At 45.5% G+C, this 20,794-nt stretch overlaps 6 protein-coding genes across 6 annotated transcripts; 3 read left to right on the top strand and 3 right to left on the bottom strand.

Annotated features, from left to right (window-relative positions):
- Nucleotides 1-123: 123 nt before the first annotated feature.
- Nucleotides 124-1,245, top strand: GLAREA_13026 (Soluble quinoprotein glucose dehydrogenase; the record flags this gene model as incomplete). The annotated part of the gene is made up of 1 exon (XM_008084505.1): nt 124-1,245. One exon carries the CDS (start codon nt 124-126, stop codon nt 1,243-1,245), a length of 1,122 nt encoding a protein of 373 aa, XP_008082696.1.
- A 2,553-nt stretch (nt 1,246-3,798) lies between these two features.
- GLAREA_13025 (uncharacterized protein) lies at nt 3,799-4,389 on the top strand (the record flags this gene model as incomplete). Its single annotated transcript, XM_008084504.1, has 1 exon — nt 3,799-4,389. The coding sequence occupies one exon, from the start codon at nt 3,799-3,801 to the stop codon at nt 4,387-4,389; it is 591 nt and encodes a 196-aa protein (XP_008082695.1).
- Nucleotides 4,390-5,517: 1,128 nt separating this feature from the next.
- GLAREA_13024 (NAD(P)-binding Rossmann-fold containing protein) lies at nt 5,518-6,767 on the top strand (the record flags this gene model as incomplete). Its single annotated transcript, XM_008084503.1, has 3 exons — nt 5,518-5,754; nt 5,889-6,310; nt 6,359-6,767. The coding sequence occupies 3 exons, from the start codon at nt 5,518-5,520 to the stop codon at nt 6,765-6,767; spliced, it is 1,068 nt and encodes a 355-aa protein (XP_008082694.1).
- A 3,244-nt stretch (nt 6,768-10,011) lies between these two features.
- Nucleotides 10,012-11,592, bottom strand: GLAREA_13023 (uncharacterized protein; the record flags this gene model as incomplete). The annotated part of the gene is made up of 3 exons (XM_008084502.1): nt 10,012-10,089; nt 10,156-10,263; nt 10,372-11,592. 3 exons carry the CDS (start codon nt 11,590-11,592, stop codon nt 10,012-10,014), a joined length of 1,407 nt encoding a protein of 468 aa, XP_008082693.1.
- Nucleotides 11,593-13,791: 2,199 nt separating this feature from the next.
- Nucleotides 13,792-15,180, bottom strand: GLAREA_13022 (RING/U-box; the record flags this gene model as incomplete). Its single annotated transcript, XM_008084501.1, has 1 exon — nt 13,792-15,180. The coding sequence occupies one exon, from the start codon at nt 15,178-15,180 to the stop codon at nt 13,792-13,794; it is 1,389 nt and encodes a 462-aa protein (XP_008082692.1).
- A 3,536-nt stretch (nt 15,181-18,716) lies between these two features.
- GLAREA_13021 (FAD/NAD(P)-binding protein) lies at nt 18,717-20,396 on the bottom strand (the record flags this gene model as incomplete). The annotated part of the gene is made up of 1 exon (XM_008084500.1): nt 18,717-20,396. One exon carries the CDS (start codon nt 20,394-20,396, stop codon nt 18,717-18,719), a length of 1,680 nt encoding a protein of 559 aa, XP_008082691.1.
- Between the last annotated feature and the right edge of the window lie 398 nt (nt 20,397-20,794).

Below are 20,794 nucleotides of genomic sequence, written 5' to 3'. Positions count from 1 at the left end.
CGAGTTCCTAAATACCTACCTACCCTAGAGGAACAGACAGCGTGGAATATCCATATAATACAAACACTTAACCCTCAATCGTCAAGAAATATAATACATTGAAACAGCAAACGCGCCCTAAAAATGCTACATCTCACACTGTCTCTCATCTACGCTCTAGCATTAGTACCCGGTACTTTCGCCATCCCATCCCAACAACTACACACCCGCCAGCAGCCCTTCAAATCCACACCCATAACCACCCACGCCGAGCCATGGGCCATCGCCTTCCTCCCCGACAACCGCATTCTCGTCACCGAGCGCCGCGGTAACCTACGTCTCGTCGACCCGACCAAGAAATCCACCGGCACCATCACCGGCGTCCCCGCCGTCGCCTACGCCGGCCAGGGCGGTCTCCACGACGTCGCCTTACACCCGCAATACGCCTCGAACAGCCTCATCTACATCAGCTACGCCGAGAGCGGCAGCGGCGGTGCAGGCGGCGCCGTCGCGCGGGCCAAACTCACGCTCGATGCCAACGGCGGCGGCGCGCTGTCTGGGCTCGAGGTCATCTGGCGGCACTCGCAGCGGGCGACAGGGGGGCTGCAATTCGCATGTCGACTGCTGTTCGGGGCGGACGGCGCGCTGTGGATTGCGTCGGGCGAAATCAACCAGATGTTCCCTGCGCAGGCGATGGGTGGGAATCTGGGGAAGATGGTGAGGTTATACGATAACGGGACTGCGTTTGCCGGGAACCCGTTTGCCAGCCAGGGCGCGGTTCAGGCGCAGGTATGGTCGCTGGGCCATCGCAATCCGCTGGGTATTGATTTAGATGCGCAAGGACGGCTGTGGGAGGTCGAGATGGGACCCATGGGTGGGGATGAGCTTAATTTGATTCAGTCCGGTGCCAATTATGGATGGCCGCTTGTGTCGGAGGGGAAACATTATAACGGTACTGCGATTCCCGCGCATAGTAAGCGCCCGGATTTCGCGGCTCCAAAAGCGTTCTGGGTGCCGGTCATCTCCCCGGCGGGCTTGATCATCTATAAGGGCGATCTTTTTCCGAGCTGGAAGGGGAATGCTATTATTACCGGGCTGAGCTCGCAGGGTCTTGTGCGTGTGGCTATTACTGGGGATACGGCGAAGGAAGCGCAGCGTATCTCGATGGGTAAGCGTATGCGTGGGATTCGAGAGGCTAAGGACGGTGCCATTTGGGTGATTGAGGATGGTGCAAATGGTAGGCTTTTGAAGCTTACTCCGAACTGAAGTTGTGTTAGTGAGGGATGTTGGAGGTTTGGGAGTAGATAATGTAGATAGCAATGAGATTAAAATAGGAAGACCAGAGCGGTAATATGAATGACAAAGTAACAATAAGGAGAGGAGGAACTTTTCAAAATACCCTCTTTCATTCCTTCTTTTTTCTTTCACTACTCGGGATTTAGATAGCGAAGTGTCGCGTAGTTCTACAACACAATAGCTGATAAACTTCTTCGAAACCGCTTCTACGAACGAATTACGGCGACGATCCTTCGTTCAATACCAATTAACCAGTCATTAGTTTTCTGACAGAGATGGCAAATATCGATTATTTGGCAATAGAGCTCTATATCTTGTGTAGGGAGAGCGTAGTACGGAGGGAGAGGGTTGTAGTAGAACTCCCAGTAAGCGTAGTATAATAGAAGTCGGGTGAAGGTTATACAAGGCCTATAGTAAGCATTATAATAACTATGTAGATATGTATTCAGCGTAGTTCCTAAGATCTAGAAACCCCGACTAAAGTCAAATTCCCTTTAGCGATAGAGGAGCTATAATGAGGAGAGACTTGTCCTTCTTAGACCGGGGAGCTGATCTAGCGCAGGTAGTAGTAGAGTGTTTAACCACCTCCCTTAATTTCGGGACGGCCTATCGTCAGACTGTGCTGAGCGAGCATGTTTCCCAGCAAGCGCGCAATAAGAGCAGCTGCGTGCTGTGATGATTCGAGGGGGCTCTGGTCTGGCGTCTCACGATCCGGGATCGCGTTTGCGTAGAAGAAATCCCTTTCGTGAGCGGATGTAGTGGTCTGTATTGGGATTGTAAATTTTGACGTTATTCTACACTTGTACACTCCCGAGGTCATATCGACTCTCTCGAAGCCTGACACCTTTTGAAGGGGGAGAAAGACCTCGGTCCCAAATTTGACGCGGAAGGAAGAATATTTCTCCGCGACGCGTTCTTTCCCAGCACGAAATCGATCACTGTTCCTTCACGTCGCTCAATTCCGCGGATACACTCGATTACACAGTCGCGACTGATCGAGCTCTGCGCTTGGTATAGTGAGAATGTCTGGACTTCGAAGCGTTATGGAAGGGAATTCTGGGCCCGCTCTTGCGTCGCACTCGATGGCCTGGATAATGATCATCTCGAACTCGAATCCTCGAATACAGAAATGCTGCGCGTAGCAGTTGCGCCAAGGTGACGAGACTGTGGCATTTGAGTTGTCAGTTCGGCTGGACGGTAGGACGAGTCAAGGACATTTGATTTGTGTAATCGACGCGCGAGTTGTTGGATATCGGATTCCATCGATTTTGGCACGACCTGAGGTTGTTGTTACACGTTGGAGAGGAGAGCGCAACTTGGGACATGGCGGTCGAGATTGGAGGACACAAGTATGCTCATGCGATCGATGGCACATACCCAAGTGCACAGCCATGCTCATGCGACAAGTGTGTGGTGGTTTAGATCATACAATGCTGGAGAAACCGTTACTGGACTCGAAACTACCACGTTCTAAATTGGGAGAAAGTATACAGTCAGCCGCATTTCCGAAGTACTTCTATCATTTCGACTCCGGTGGCAGATGAAGAACTGTATGTTGTACAGAGCTGGTGGGTTGGAGCGCACGAGAGTACACGGTGTTGACCCGCAACATTACCTCACATTATACCTAATGGACCCGAGGGATCTGAAATTTTGGGAACGGGAACGCGACATATCAAGCAACACAGCCAGGTTCAATTCGGCGTCGGGTGTTCAGTGCTGTGGATGAATTGCAAGGAAACCCGACATGTCGAGGTATACAGCACCACCGTCCGAGGATCGAGCAAGCTCTAATGTCGAGATACGGTAGGTACGGTTGGAACAACATCAGCATCACCAACGTCAGCCATCTCGTATATGCGTGATTTTTCGACATGCCATCTGCCGTCGCAAGCCTTGACGCAGCAATGCTTATGTTGGAAAAGATTAGAAAATGTCGGCGGATGGCCTATGCGGGGTACATAACAGCCAAGACCCCTCACCGTCGGACTCTCCAGCATCAGCACATCTATTCTGATAAGAATACGAGTTTCGATAGTTCCTCGTGGTTTGATTCTCGTTTCTTTAATCTATTTGGTTTATAATCCCATTCCGGATTACTCTGCCCAACTTTCCCGCCATCTCATTTTTTGTATGTTGCTATACGAAGGCGGCATCTAACGGCCAAATCAATACCAGTGGCTGGATGAGTGAGATGATGTAGTTCCCTCGTATTGCTTAAGATCGTCCGATACGAGGTTACTTTCGCTTCAATAATTAGTTACGATCGTGAGGGGTGAAGTTCTATTTCACGTCAGGTGCTACGGCATCACGGGCTTCTGCAGAAGATCATCATCGTGCTTTCCATTTAAGCTTTTTAGTTGGGAGCTATGTAAGGCAGGTAATTCCTATTACTTTTCATTTCAACTTCATTCTCAACCCTATCCGAGTCTTTCATCTCTCATCCACCGACAAAGCTATTACATATACTCTCTGAGTATCAATAATCACCTGTCACCACCAACTCCACTAAATAGCACTATCATGCGAACATCAATCCTCACAGGCCTCGCAGCCTTCACTACCCTCACTCTCGCCCAAGATACATACTGGTCAAACCAATCCGCCCCCTTCTACCTCGTCATCCACTCCAAAAACGCCACCCTAAACGGCCAATACCTAGGCGCCTGTCACGAAGGAGCCGCCATCGAAGGCCTCTGCGTTACAGCTCCATCAACAGAAAACTACGTAACCTTCACCTACAACACCTCGACCCAAGAAACCACGCCCACCTCGGGTCTCCTCGCCTGGTCCCTCCCCTACAACGACGGCCTCACCGTCTCGTCCGCCATGCGCTTCTCCTACAACCCCGCCTCGAACGTCGCGCTCCCGCTGTTCTTCCCGGGCAACTCGGAGGTCACGCAGGTCTCGTGGGTGAACGATCGACTGACGGTTCCAAGCTATCAGGATGACTCGAAGCCGCTGCCGAATTATACGAATGATCCGCTGTTCAGGTGGCAGGTCTGCAAGACGTATTATGGGTATCCGTATCAGACGCTTGCGTGGACGTTGGGGAACCACAGTCCGCAGAATCCGACGTGTCAGAAGGTGGATGTGGTGAGGAAGTTTGTGTGAGGAGGTGGGAAGGGGGGGTTGGTGGAGAGGTAGGTGGGGTGGATGGGTTGAGGGAGAGGTTTTGGTGGGAGGAAAACTGGAGGTGTGTTTGTAGCGAGTTTTGAGCCGTAGTTAATTATCCTAATGATGTTTTTCTTTGTCGAGTTCAATAAGCTTCTCACATGGTTGGACCCGTGTCCCAACATAATTTTACGCTTTGAGTAAGTGCTTGAACATCGTCCGGGGAGTTTTTTGGTTTATGTTTTTTAGAATAGTGAATGGGAGTTGAGATATTAAGTGATTTGGGGATGGAGAGGTAGGTTGTTTAGTGTAGGTTGATTTATTATCTCCCGCTGCGTCTTAAGGCCCCCCGGGGTCCCTGGACACTTCGGCCACAAGAGTGCTTCCTTTTTGGTTATAATTTGTCTCTAGATCTGGCCTTTCTATTGGTGGAATCTACAGAATTATATAGATAATAGTGGAGATTTTATACTTATTTGCACAGTCTCGTAGGTCACCACCCCGGGGGCCCTTAAGACGTAGCGGGAATTATAGTTACGACTTAACTATATACCGATTATATATCGGTAGGAGGGCTGTAGTACTTACTATAGAAGAGCTAAACGTTTAGGAAGGGTTTAAGGTTTATATCTTCTGAAATAGAAAGTCGGAATTAAGTTATTGAGTTATTAGGGGAAGATAGGCAGATTATCTAGGGTAGGTTAATTTATTATCCTCGACTTATCCCTATATGACAAACAAGAAGACGTCCAATTTACCTTTCTGCATCCTCCCGTTCCTCGAATAATGCGCTTATTCATCACTCCTATTGTTTAGTTGGGGTGCGCGCACGTACGAACGGGCCAATGATCATCCCGATTGTGCGCTGCAGCCAATCGCTAAGCGGTCGGCTATGCAGTTGATGTACGCGGTTCTTGGGGTTCGTCCGGAGGTGATGGATGGATGCATTTTGGATTTCGGGATGGGAAGATATTTGCTCGTGAGGGATGTGATTGGGTAGGTCGTTTGGAGTTTGAGGAGTGGGTTGAGGATGAGGAATGAAGGGGGTGGAGGGGGTATATATAGATGCAACAAACCTCACGCTCCCCATTTCCTTTCTTCCCGTATCTGCTCTATTAAGATAGAATCATGTCTTCAACGAAACCAACAATCCTCCTCACAGGCGCAAACGGCGGGTTAGGTATCGGTTGCGTACAGAATATCCTCGCTTCGAAATACGCGGAAACTCATCATGCGATATACACGGTTCGGAGTCTCGATTCGGCGGGGACGTTGAGGAGTTTGCTTGATGCGAAAGCGCAAAAAGGACATTCGTATGAGGTTTTAGCGCTGGATTTGGGGGATTTGAAGGAGGTTAGGGAGGTGGTGAGTTTGACATTTCTTTTGTGGATGGTGGTGAGGAGTTGAGGATGGGGTTGAGTGGTTACTTGAACACTTTTACACACATGCACGCGAAAATATCATATATTCCAAAGAATATAATACACTAACACATCCAGGCCTCCTCCCTCAACGCGCGAATCAAATCTCATACTCTCGCCCCCATAACCGGCCTCCTCCTCAACGCCGCAATGCAAGACGCCAACTCCAGCACCCTCACCCCGCAAATCTTCACCCCCGACACCCACGAAGCCGCCTTCCAAATAAATTACCTGTCCCCCTTCCTCCTCGTCCTGCTCCTCCTGGGATCCATGCATCCAACCGGGCGCATCGTCCTCGTCTCCTCCTACATGCACAACGCGCTCGATCCGCGACCACAACAGATGGGCATCTACGATCTCACGAAGAAAAGCGGGAGGGATTACACGGTTATGTTTGAGAGTGTGGAGGCGTGGCGGAGGGGCGTGAGTTATGAGGATGATGCGTATAAAGCGGGGATGCGACGGTATGGGGCTAGTAAGTTGGGGGGGGTGATGTTCATGTGTGTTTTCTCTCTTCTTATCCCAACTTTCATGCTGATTTGTGCAAGGTACGAACTCCAAAGCCGTCTCCTAAGCGACCCCAAGCTTTCGGGCGTCGAAATATGCTGTCTCGATCCCGGCGCTATGGCTAACACGGCGTTGATGCGGAATAGTCCGCCAGTTATGCGCGTGGCGATTGGGATTCTGGGGAGGGTGTTGGGACCGGTGTTTACGGCTGTGAGTCCTAATGGGACATTCCGTACGCCGTATAAATCTGGGAGTGACTTGTTGAAGACGGGGTTGGAGAGGGAGGGCGCGTATAAGGGGGGTGTTGCGGCGGTTTATTGGGATGGGGGGAGGAAGGGGGAGACAAGTTTGGAGAGTCGGGATGGGGAGAAGCAAAAGTTGTTGTGGAGGGGGAGTTTGGAGATTGTGGGTTTGAAGGAGGGGGAGACTGTGTTGAAGGATTGGAGGTAGACTTTTTTCTCGCTGTGGTGAGAAAGTGGATGAACATAACTTTGATGAAGCAATCTGCATTGACAAAAAGGGGCTATTATAGCCTAAGCGAGGATGATTTCAGACACCTGTATTACTAGCCGATTATAACAGAAGGTAATTATCTTTCCTACTTACCAGGTACGAAGACGAGATGGGAAACGAAATAGTTGTTAAATGCCTATCTAAGTTTCGAACACTCCCCTTCTTTCAAGGTGGTATATAACATGAGCTCCGCCTCGCTTAACACGATCCCCTTTTTACCTCGCTTCCGTAACGACATTAATCGAATACTGAATCAACAGTAGAGTAGAAACCACATATTCTCCTTTATATATAGCAAGTATACTGAATTTTATGTACTTATAAAAAGCTATCTTGAAACGAAATATGCCAATATACACCCTCTTTCTTCGATGTTTCGCGGTATCGTAAAGCCAATTATTGAAAATCATTGATGACGTTAATTCTATGTGAGATTTCTACCCAAACTACCGTTGATACACTAATATTTGGATTTTCAATTGGAAGACAAGGACTCTCTTAAAGAAATGATTTTTTTGTAAAATTCTCCAACGTAAAGTCTGCCATTCAAAGATGTCAAGGAAGTTAGTCCAACGTGCGAATCCTCTGAGAATTAGCTCCTTTGTGATTCTGTAGAAAATTATGCGCAGCTCCTTTATTCTTTGGTACTAGACAGAGGCGATCATGAGAACAGCGTCACCTCGCCTACAGGCTGCGTGCAATTGCTTTGGAAGTTTAGACCTTTGGTGTATTTTGAACAGCAAGGCTATGACGGATACCATCATTCGTTTGAGAATAATAGGGAAATCCTTTGTGAACATAGATTTCGTCTTTGTTACACTGAGAACAAGTTCTGATGGAGGAAACGGGAGTCTCTTTTGCATTCCGTATAGAGACGCTTTTTGAATGTCAACGCGCTCATGTCTTTACCATGCTGAAAGTATCTTTAGGGGTTCGTTCCCGTTTGCATGTTCCCTTTGAAGCTGTAATTGTAAACGCAACTCGCTTAATGTTTGTGCTTGGATTCTTTGACATGTGCGTCGTGTTTGCATATTGCTGCAGGGCTTTATGCGGGTGCTTTCTTTTATGAATGTGTGTGCAAGATTGATTCTGGATTCAAACAGCACGAAATGAAAGACTCATCTTATGCATGTATCTGCTATTGGTAGGTGCCTAGGCATCTTCCCGCATTTCTGGTCGAAGCAACACTGATTTCATGTAGTTGAAAACATGCATCGATGATGTGAACGAAGACGCTTTGCACATCTTTGAGGTAGTATCTAGCAAACGGAAGTTCATCAAAAGCTGTCGTTTCATTGATCAACCACAGATTCTAGAAGTATGCAAGAAGTGCTTCTTGCATGTTATTCTTTTATGTCATGTCTCCTACCGATCTTCTTTTCAATTTGTTTGCTTAAGACAAAGATTTTTAGGATGTAGCTTTGAAGACGGTTGAGTGTATTGAGATGGTCAAGATGGTCAGAAGTACTATTTAGAAGGAGGATTATCTCTGAATTCCTAAAATCAACAACAAGCCCCCACATCCTCATCAGACATCCATCATCAGCACACCAAGAACAAAACTGCATCTCACCAGTCGCAATCCCACACATTCAACCATCGTCAGATACCTACCAAAAACTTCAAATCACACTCCAAGCACACTCTAGACCGACGCCCAGTCTTTCGTACAACAAACGAGTTGCCATGGCTGTCTCAGGAATCGAACTTGGTCTTCAGATCTTTTCTACCCTCGCCAGTATTCTGGGAAGCGTCAGAACTTCTTACAATCTCTGGACTCGCTATCGAGCCGGTACACCTGTTGTGGAAGGCCGATGCGATACGTGTCACAAAATGATCGTTTGCACTTGTGACAACAATCTCGGAGACGGGCGAGAACTGCCGGAAGACGAGTCTTAGGATGCCTGTATTCCTATCGCAAGTTCGCATCAGAAGTGGGTCAAAAAAGAAAGCAGCAGAATCATCGAAGGGACTCTTGGGCAAAAATTGACGGATGGGCGAGAGTGTTCTCACTGTTACGGAAAAGGAAAGGAAATTTGTTTGTAGGAAGATAGCGAGTGCTGATGATTTCTCATCTTGCAGTACCTGGAATAGGGGATGAAATCGAACATGGTTTAGATGAGAGACATGAATCCATTTTGTTCAAGCAGTAAAAAATTAGTTTGACCGTGAAATTATTAAATTAAGCCTTCCTGCACTGCTCTGTCTTCCTGGTGCCACATGGGATGACAAAATGAATGGATCCGGAGACATTGTCCCAGTAACCGTGGGAAAAGCTGAAGCTCACTCATTCTGTAGCGTTAGGCCCAAGAGACTGACTTCTAGGTGACTTGTACTCCCGGCACTGATGGAGTAATCTTGCTGACTTGATAGCTCGGGTACTAACGAAAGATCATCGCACGTGCCGAGGATCAAGGCCACGCACACATTTCATTTCCAGACATCAGATAACGTCCTAATTCTCAGATGAATAAACATGATATGACCGCACAGATGTTGGTGTGCTATTTTGAGAATACCATGTCCGCTTCTGCACCAGGATACGAAGGATCGCCCTAGCAGTCACTTTGTCAAGGTGCAATTCTAGCATTCATATTTTTACAAGTAGTCAAAAGTTAAGAGATAAGTAATTCGGTCTAAAGTAAGAGGTCTTTTTGTTACTAAAAGCCCTAATTGTGTTACCAGCATACCCTTAGTGCGCCGCTTCTCCTCAAGCCGAAGGGTTTTAAAATGCAAAAGCCAGTGAAAAAGCGTAACAGTACAACCGAAGTACACTAGAGAATTTGTATTCGGTGCCATTTCAAGCGCTATAGCAAATGCAGATTCGGATTGCCAAGAATAAAGCTAAGCACAAATTCCCAGAATGGAGAGCAGGAGGGGCTGTTATAAAAATCTCTGTATTTAAAGCTCTCATCATTCGTCGAAGTGTTGTTTTGAGTAAGTTCATACTTACCAGTCAACATCATGTCCCAATCAGTGTTGTGCTCGAGCATACGAAGCCTCTGTTCTTGAGGCCCCGACAAGAAGTTGAATAGTCATTTCAGCGAATGGAGGGCCACTTAAAGAAAATATGGTCCCTAAAAACTTGACTACATATTGGAATATCATGATATCAACAAGGTATTACATGCCTTCGAATGACGGCAGGAAAAAAATGAGCCGGCATAACCAATTTTGTTGTTCAAGCAATAGCGGCTTGACTGGCCTTCAAACTTCCGACAACAGTAAATGCCAGGATCGGAGAAATTATGTATGAAATCTAAGAAATTGGTGAGTTAGCATGGAATTGAAGGGCATTGTTCGAGTCCAAGTAACAATTACTCACGGTCAAAAGCTTTGCAATCTTGTGCTCGTCTTCTTCACCCGCACCACTGACCTCGACCATAGTGATGAGCTTCATCGCTGGTGCCCCGGTCGGCATAAGCATTAAGGACTAATCGTAATCAGCATGTAAGAGCGCTTAGAACTCTTGACCAGGATTGATAACTCTCTTGAATGAGTTTGTCAAGTGTAACATGCAAATGAACTGTACTAAACTTACAAACCATAACATCGGATCATCGCTCAACAAATCCGTCTTTTTAGCAAAGAGATAGACCACCGAGATAGAGATGATGGGCCACACGATAAATCTGACCACTAGAATAAATATCGTGCTCAGCCAAGGGGTAGCTGCGGGAGAGCTGGCGGTCGTCTTCCGCTTCATCGCTGTGTATAGGGAGACACCAGCAACCACAACTGGAAGAGGTACAAATAGGCCACCAACATTCTTCAGTGACGCCGTAAGCCATGCAGAGAAAATGCCACCATTGTCGGAATGGTTGAAGAAGGCTCGATGCAGGATTGGGACTAGGCCAATTGTTGCCCCTAGTATAGCTCCAAGCAACGGTGCATTCAGAAAATCGTAGAAGAATAATAGCCACCAGCGTGTTCTGTCACTTATCTCGTGCCACTTCCTTTTAGGTATCAGAGACGGCCTTCGATCGTAATTGACAGAGTTACGGGCACCTGATCCAGAATCTCTTTGGTTGGAAGCAGACCGAGATGGGAAGAATGCCTGAGATCTAGCGGATAATCTTCTTGTCCCGTCGATTTCTGGATTCAGGAGACGAGTTCGGTCCGTTGGAGACATGGGACGGTCATCGTGGCTTTCATCACGGCTCGAGCTATTCCAAAGAGCAGAATTATTGTCTTCTTCGTCGCTGTCATCGTCCTTATCATCAGGCATGTCCGGAGCCATCTCCGAATCAATCAGTCGCGGTCCAACGGCGAAAGTCAAACAGCTTGAAATCGTAGCAAAGACCAAAAAATAGCTTTTGGCTCTTTCGATCGCCTCTCTACTCGTCTCATCGGTAACGATAAGATTACTCAAGATACCAGTCTCATCAAGAGACTGAATAAGTAGAAGCGGATAGGATGTTGTGTTGTTGAACATGATGGCCGCTGTGATCCAATCCGGCATCCCTAAGAAAAAGTGGGCTCCAACTCCGATCAGAAACGATAGCACATGGCAGAGAAATGCCCATACTAAAATGATCAAGTATCGGTGGGCATTCTCGACGTGCAACTCAGAGCCAATTTTCGTGAGAAGCAAAGCTGGAAGGAATATTTTGACGGATATTTTGGATATAGATTTCGCTGAAGAGCCGTCAAGCAGGTTGTATCGAGCCGCAACAGCGCCGTAGAATATGACAAGCAGAACAGATAAGCTCGCCTGTATAGCCGCCAGAAAGGAAGCAACTAGTCCGGTCGGCTCGCCCATGACAGAATCAATTGTACGAGGTTTGTGATGGGAGGAGGTACTAATGGAGGCCGCGAGTTATTGACAGAGTAGAACTTGGTTCAGGTGAGGTTGAGCGTTGACTAACCTACTCGATCCATTTTCGTTTGAGCTAAAGTCGCAAGACCGAACCCCTCACCAGCGCCACCAAAGAGCGCATCACGGTGCAGAATTGCGACATGGAAAAGCAAATATCGAACATGTCAACTCATCTTTGTTCGTGATGAAGTATGAAGAGCTTAAGCCTCATGGATCGTAAGTCGCCTAGCCGAATAAGCTAAACCCAAATACAGCTTTTCCGCAATATACGCGATTTTGTATTCGAGAATCAATGAGTGTGAAAAAGATGCAAGGTAACCTTGAGGTTATGAGGATGGCTTTAAACGAACGTTGATCTACATTCCAAGTTCGTACATGCTTCGTTCACGAACTCCGTGAAAGGCACGGCGATGTCAGATACTCCAAACTCTTTCCGGTCGAACTCACCGATATGTCTAATTATCGTCCTGAAAAATCGTGCAAACATACGATAATTTTTGATCGAAAGATTGTCGTGCTTACTTAAGGTTATCCTGTCCATTCGGAGGTCCAGACCTCGATTGGTGCACAGACTCCGATACAACTACGCCAGCTGCTCTACCTGTTGCGCTTTCACACCACAACCACGACAATTACGACATGAGAAAGTAGTGTAAGTCTTTACCTGAAGAAAACCTCCTTTAGATTATCATGGGCCCTGATTCTAATATCAATAGCTTAGTCCCCGATTGTCTCGGCCTCTTTTCAGCAAAAACATCCTCTTCCAACCGGAGTCGAACGCTCTCGATCCGAATCCATACTCTCGAACTAGTTACCTTTACGACGCCTACTGGGCAAATGTTAAGCCTCACCTCAATCTAATATTGCTGCACATCTAGCACTGTACCACCATGTGTAATCCTCGCTTGCCTCAACCATGATGTCGCCCGATTCACATTAACCCCGGGCGTCGACCCCCAAGACGATACATGGAGTAGGACGAAGGCCTCGATAATAGAGCAACTGAGTGCGCTCGGAAGGCGCTCTCATTCTCGTGCCAACAATGCCTAGGAATATGCAGCGTTGCACAAGACAGAAAGCATCCAGCAGGATAGAAGAATGCACCGCTCGAGAGACGAGATGTTACACATTCGTACGTCTGATGCCCTAGTAGCTGATTTTGCAGAATTGCTGTCAAGATGGCGACGCGTTCTTGTTTGTCCAGACATCGCGGATATATACTCTATGTCTCCTAAAAGATTGGACTCCTCCGAAACGGATGCACGGATGACGATCCCCGCTGTAGCTGAAGTCTATGCCACCCTCGCTCATACATCCCTTTCCTTCTTTCTGCGTCATTTTTTGCGCAAGCCATTCTATTTGGCGGGTAGGATTGGTTATTTACATCTAGAGGACCCGACACTAGCATGTGACAAGATAGCATTCAATGGCGCTCGCCATGTCAGAATTCTTGCGATGTTATATTCGCACATCTGCTACACTTGATCGCTTTAGCAGAGGGGTAAAGGATCAAAGGGTGCCTACAGATGAGCGGGCCATTATCAGGGTTTGCTGAGTTTACTCACTGGAAGCTGTTTTACATTCTGAAAAAATAGGGAAAGCATCCGGCCTTAGCTTCTGTACTTGACCATCTTCTTATACTTAAATCTTACATTATATCTTATTCAAAGCTCTACATCTGTTGTACACTTTCACAAACTTTTTTTTATCCAGTTTCTCTCCTTTAAACCCGTTTGATAGCATTTTCCTCTGCTTGTTAGCACCTTCTCCGTTGACCTGGTATACTGCTGTATCACATTTCTGACCTATTTTAACTCTATGTTCACCCGATATCACTACAATCACAATTCATCTTCTGTTCAAACTCATTCCAAAGAGGTCGCGGCTGCCGCATAGCCCTTTTCCCCCTTTTCCTTTGAACCTTCCTTCTTTGAACTGTTTTTAACAAAGGCACGCATACTCCATTTCCCTCCAAATCCCATCTCATTACTGCACCATACTTACCGACCGTGTTCAATTTTTCATTTCTTTTCTGACCATGCTGGGTCTAATGTTAGGCCTAATATTCCTATCAAGATTTCCTACTTCGCGCAAAGAAGTAATTATTGCTGAGTAAGAAGTTATTTGTCATGGGGTCAAAATCTAGAAGAATTTAGCACGATGCAGATCCTCTAGTTGAGTGTACCATGGAGAGACGTACTTTGTTAGTGGCTGGTGTGGGCAGCTCTCAATGTCTAAGCTAATAGTATCAGGATTTTGCTCCTCGGGTGTCCTTGCACCTAAATTTTGCAGCTGTCGTATAAGAAATGCCGCCGAAGCTTGGACTATCATCCTTGGCCTCCTTACCCAATTCCGCCCGAACCCCAGATCTTCGTCTGGTTCCTCTACGACTGTGGGAAATACCTTCTGAGGATCTAATACGAGCCTAGTGTTCGAGGTCCGAAGTCCTTTGGATTCAACGAAAGTTTTAAGATCGGATAGCTGTTGAACCTCAGGACAGCACATCGCTATAACCTTTTGGATTTCAATGAATACCTTTAGCAGATGTTTATCGTCTTCTATATCCTCTTCGAGACGCTGTTCGATGTAAAGCTTCACGGGAAGTAAGGTAGCACGATAGTATCGTTCTCGTACCTTAGTAGTCCATCTCACCCATTCATAATATGTAGTGGTCGGCTGACCACTGCAAGAAGGGCCTTCAGGATCGTGGGTTTGCCCCATCTTCCGTTGAAACCCGTGTTGATACCAAGTCTCAATTAGCATAGGTTCGCCGGCTTCGGTGTGACGACTCCCAGGAGTCCAATCATTGACTATATCTAGTTGTCGCATACGAGTGACACGACGAGTTGAGTCTCGAGGAATGTTGCCGGCCAAAAATCCGAAGAAGTCGCGGACCATCTTCGAATGGCGGGTGGCTTCTGCTGTGCTGCAGTTCATGGAGTTGGCACAACTATTCGTGCAGTCTGGGCATGATGTCATTCTCAAATACATCTCACGCTTCCAGACGGTTTCGGTGTATTCACCGTCCTGACGCATTTCTACCGCAACCGTGTTCTTGACTATAACTCCTTGGTTGTCTGAATTGATGCCAATCAGCCCATCTTTATTCGAACCTAGACTATTAGAGTAAGAACCAGATAGAAAGTCATGGTAGAAGTTTAGCTTGAAAGTGGGAAGAATAGTCCATCTTAGTTCAGCCTCCAACATTTCCCTACAAAATGGGCAATCAGCCCATTTGTCTCCGTCGACCATCTGAATACCTTGGTACTTGGTCATACGTATAAAGCAGATCTTACACATCTTGTGTGGACAAAATTGTAGCTTCAACATTGGCCGTTGCTCTGAATAAGTCTCCAGGCAAACAAGACATTCTGAGTCCTTGGAGTTCTCAGTTGCATCTATGCGACTTTGACTGAACATATCCGGGTTTTCGATTGAAGGAGTGTTTACTAACTCATACATTCCTAGTTCTTGGTTCGTAGTTATAGTGCGATCCAAACTACTATAGTTCTCTTGACTTCCGGTTGCCATGTTTGCGATGTTTACCTTGCCTATTTAAATTTCTCTCGATAATTAGCTGATTTGTATAACCCTAACTCTAATAGTTATTTTATAATACTCTATACTAAATTGTTCTTCTCTAAATTATACTGTTTAGCTGTCTGTTTTACTATTTATTTTAATTTTAAATTATTTTAATAAATATTTCTTTATACTAGAGGTTGTTTTTTTAAGATAAAGAATTTCTTTATACTTCTTTATACTACTATTGTAAAGTAAGAAGTAATTTTACTAGCGAAATAATAAATATAGTTTAGCAAATTTAATATAAGATAATTTAATTCTTAATACATATTACTTATTATACTATAGGACTACTTACTTAAACTATATTTTAAAAACTTAAAATATATATTAATAAGATATTAAAAATCTATTTTAAGTTTCTATTACTATCTCTAATTTCTCTTATAATCTTAAGTATCTTCTATAGTATTAAAATTATTAATATTAAATATAATTATTTCTTTCTAAATATAATCTATTAGTAATCTAATATCTAGATAACTAAAACTATTAATACTTTAATCTCTTTCTATAACTCTTCTCTAAACTCTTATATATATAAATTATTAGCTATATTTCTTTTATCTTATATTATTATTATTAGTATCTCTATTCTTTAACTTTTTTTCTATTCTAATTATAACTCTCTTTATTTTTTCTTACATATAATATTTAAGTTTCTTACTCTATGTTCTTACTTATCGTACTATATACTTACTATCTTAACAATTCTATTGATGTTTTTATGCCTCTAAATTCACAGCCGCCATTATTCTGTTCCTGGCAGATTATGTAAAAAGTGTTACTCCCTTCCGTACCTTAGCATGGAAGCATGCGAGATTGAAGACTTTTGGAACTAGCAGCTGAATATCGAACCATGTAAGTCTTGCAGTTCTTTATACCATGGAGATATAGGTTCTGCGAGATAAATGAGCGGACGGTCACGCTCGTCCAAGCGACTACCGGGGAGACGTAGACGTCTTCTGATGAATTCAAAGGATCCCATTATACCAGCTGCTCCATCTCTAGCAGCTTGCTCTACAACGTGAGGAAACAAATCCTGAGGGCTAAGTGTAAAGCTAGTGTGTGATAGTCGAAGACCCTGAGATTCGAGGAAAGGCGCAAGTTCTGCTGCTAGTTGAACTTCGGGGCAAGTTATTGCTAGCAACATTTGCAACTCAACAAAAGCCTTAAACAATCGTCTCCAACTCGCTTCCGAACCTGAAGGGAGCCACTTCAGTAGGATTAATGAATGAGGATAAACTCTTTCTCTTATCTTAGTACTCCATATCGTAACTCGAAAGGAAGAAGATCCCGATGGAGAACTACACGGGAGACATTCCGAAAGCCACTGAGGAAGACACTCATGATCATGATTATCTCCAAAGCGCCTCCACATACTCTCTTGCAGCAAAGTCTCAACGAACAACGGGTTGTCTCCAGTGGTGCTCTCTGGGATAGCGGAATACATAACACGATCAGACTGTCGGATCGCCTTCCATGCGGCGTATCGGGAAGCGGCTAAATCAAGGAACTCAGAGATATTTAGATACTGACTAACCGCTTCTGTTGTTGTACAGTTGGTGCGATGGGCGTTGATGCAAGATGAACATGAAGTCTTCCTTATCGCCATTTTACGTGACCAGAGCAACTCTGTGAAGTCGCCGACTTGTCGAACTTCAATCGTAGCTGTATGTACTACACAGATCAAATTTCCGTCTTGATCTAATCCAATCAAACTTCTGTTCTCATCAGCCGACCCTAGGGGATGATCGTAATGATCAGACAAAAAATTCTGAACCCTCAAAATTTTTGAAGGGCCAGGAAGTGACCACCGTATTCGCGAATCTAAGTTTTTCCGACAAAATGGGCATTTGACAGGATCCATAGTCTGAGGCCCGAAAGTTTGCGACTCGAGTAGTCGCAAGTAGCAGATTTTACAAATTTCGTGCGAGCAATGCCCCATCTGCCACATGGGAAGTTCTTCGGAACAGTCTTCGAGACAAATGGGACAAGTCATTTCTCGATTGGATGGATCTATAGGGTCATAAGAGTATGGGACAACAGGTTCATAGATACCTACTAGATCTGCGTGAGAACTCAATGTTCTCTCAACAATGTTTTTGCTTTCTTCTCCTATAGAAGACATTCTTACTGCGCTATGTATTGAAGTATGATTGGCTGTGTAACGAACTAAATTGTTTTTTAATTATTTCTAATTTACATTTTTACTTTTATATTTTTCTTTATTAATTGTTTTGTCTACATTTCTTTAATCTGTTCGTTTAAGCTTAGTATTGTTTAGTAAAACGAAGAAATAGAAAGAAGAGAAACAAGCTTTCTTAGGGCTTCTTTGTAAAGTATTCTTTTGTACTGCACTTGTCCTTTATAATACCTCAAAACAGCTTGTACTATAACAACCAATTAGAAGTTAAGTTTGATTTTGTTCCTACTAAAGGACTTTGGCTTTCTGTATACTGTTTGATTACTTGCAGTTAGACTACCAGCTGAGAACCGTCGTCGAGCGACATGTTCAGAATAGATTGAATGGAAAATCGAGTGAGAAGTTGTACTACATACTAGAAAATAAGAACGTCTAATTGAATATGAAGCTCGCGTAAGTAGCAGGAATGGTAGCATGCATCTCAGAGGGATAGAATAAGAGGACAATAAATTATGTAGTGGAATATCTAGGCGAAAGAGTTATAAAATTGTTTATCGAACGCTTGCTAAATGCGAATAGTAAAATGGAAGAAAGGCAGTTAATCAGCTAACACCGGATCTTATTAACCTAATTGAACTGAGATGACGTGTTCATTGTCTACTTTACTCTTGTACGTGCTCGTCTCTTTGCAAATAACCTTCGTCTACTTAGGTAGGACTGAAGTAGATTGACTGCTAGTGGAATCTAATTTTCAACTTACAATTCCACGCGATACATAGGATCTGTAAGGTCCAACCACGTGAAGCGATTCTCGTTTCGGGGACAACTTTGGGGAACCCCTACAACTCACCAAATACGATTGATGTGGAAAACACAACATAGATTGTAAGAATGATAACGCAAACGAAGATTACCTCTACAATAAATGACATTATGTATAATGTGTGTTTGGTGGGACTCCAAGCAAAACATATGCCTTTCCAGTCCAGGACTCATGATTTGTCATTCGTGTATTTGCAATTTCTGAAGTAAAATAATGGATCTTGACCACTAGCTTCTAGTGCAAGGATAAGAAAACACAATCTCGAAAAGAGCTGTCTTTCTACGAGTCCTTAATTGTACCTACGGAAGCAGCGTGTACAGGATTCCCGGAAGCACTCACCAGACTCTATTGAAGGACGACCTTTGGCTAAATAGAAAAAGGAAGTGCTTCAACTGATCAATAGACAAGCTTTTAAAGAGCAAAATTGACGCTATCAGAGGGGTATATATACGTAACGTAAAGTACAACTTTAATCAGATCGTCGTATTTGATATAATATATAACATAAGCATTTTAAAGACATAATATGCGCACCATCGCTTCAGACAATGCTGTCTCAGGATCTTGAGACATTCGTCTCAATCTCCACGCAACGATGCCATCTGGTCTAACGAGAACCGCGCCGCCAGCAGATACGCCCGCTGCAACTTCAAATCTGCGATCTTTATCCACCATCATTCCACTTTGCCCCAAGCAATAAGCTTCTATCTGTGTTCCCCTCAGCATATTCTTCACCGCAACACAAGCAGCAATCCAAGCGCCCCCTTGACTTCCAGTCAACACCACAAAGTCCCTCCCCACCAGATCAACAGTAGAAATCTTCTTCCCACCCCTCTCAATCCAAACATGCGGCACCCTCGTCCCAGGTCTCCCGTCAAGATTCAGCCCCGAACTAGCCAAACCCCAAGACCTCCACGTGAATCCTCCAAGCGGGCCAGTATCCTCTGCCACAACCCCCTTACTCGCACTAGAATAGCAATACCCAAACCCCGCAACCAGAGACGCAATTCTCGAAATCGCCGCAATCTTCGCAAGACTGATTTTAAAATCGATCAGACCTCGATGATCAGCCATCGCCGCTGAGGCCTCCGCAGCCGCTTGACCGACTGGTTGACGTTCGACGTCGTACGTTTCTAATAATCCCTTCCCAGCCTCCTTTCGCAGAACCATTGCCAGTTTCCAAGAGAGATTATGCACGTCTGCGATCCCGGATGTGGCGCCTTGCCCACCATACGGCGGCATCTGATGTGCTGCGTCCCCGGCGAGGCAAATGCGGTTGTGTTTCAGTTGCGTGGCTACGCGGACGGATGGTTCCCATGGTAAGATGGAGATGACATTTATTTCTTGCTCGGGAATGCCTATTGCAAGTTGCAGCAACTCTTTACAACGTTCTGGTGGAAAGTCGGCAGGACTTTCGCCTTTCGAGGGGTCGTAAGAGAGATGAAAGACCCAGCGGTCGGAATTGTTGATTGATGTGAATAGACCTGCGAGTTCTGGACGATCGATTACACAAAGACTAAATTCGCGGTTTTGAACTAGGGGTCGGAGATCTGCTGTGAAGAGGATATTGAGGAGATATCCCATTGTTCCGCAGCCAGTAACAGGGACTTGAAGTTGATTCCGAATAGGAGAACTGGCTCCATCTGCTGCGATGAGATAATCCGCCGTGATCACATACTCATTCCCAGAATCCCTATCTCTCAATCTCGCAGTGACTTTCTCATCATCCTGCTCCACACCCACACACTCCGTGTAAAACCTCACATCAACCCCCCCTTCCCTCGCCGCATCCAAAAGCACCGGCTCACTCATATCCTGCGTAACAAACGTCCCGCTCTCAGGCGAGAACTCCGCATAGTCTTTCACGAACTCCGGGATCCAGATACCTGCCTTCCCAACTCGACGCGGCCGCGCTTCCATAACCGATTTAAGTGACGTTCCAGAGAGAATACCACCACTTTTGGCTATTGAAGCGCCGGCCTCGCGGATCGATTCGCAGAGACCGAGTTCTCGGAATATCTCCATGACACGTGCGTTTACGCTGCGAGCGCGGGGATGGATCGATGTCCCTGCGTGACGCTCGATGAGCACGGAGTTGATGGAGTGGTGGGAGAGACATAGGGATGCGGTGAGACCGACGATGCCGCCGCCGATTATGAGGACTGGGACATGGGTGGGATCTTTGGGAGACATGCTGTGAGTACTGTCGTGAGATTATTGGGATTTAGCGATTCTGAATAGGGGGGTGGATTTGAAGCGAGATGTTGCTTGGCAGGAGACTCGCTTTTGTGTTGGAGAGTCGCCTTGGCCGATATAATCCTGACTTGGCGGACGCTGTTATTTAAGCCAAGATTAAGAGGCACAGTAGGCGCTAGTATGCCACAAAATAATGGCGGTTGAAGACGTCGGGATCCTCGGGAATCGTTTAAATTCTCGGCCCCGAACTGCTCTCCGAACCTGACACCCGATAGACTACTCTGGACGATCAGAGTGACACTTATGACACGATGGAGGCAACGAGGTTAAGACATTAGCTTATATTCTGTAGACAGGTCAACTCTCCCCTGCAACCACAAATCTTCTCATATTCC

Source organism: Glarea lozoyensis, assembly GCF_000409485.1.
Source record: "Glarea lozoyensis ATCC 20868 chromosome Unknown GLAREA20, whole genome shotgun sequence".
NCBI classification, from domain to species: Eukaryota; Fungi; Ascomycota; class Leotiomycetes; order Helotiales; family Helotiaceae; genus Glarea; species Glarea lozoyensis.
The sequence above is the reverse complement of the archived record's forward strand: the minus strand, read 5'-3'. Positions and strand labels throughout refer to the sequence as shown.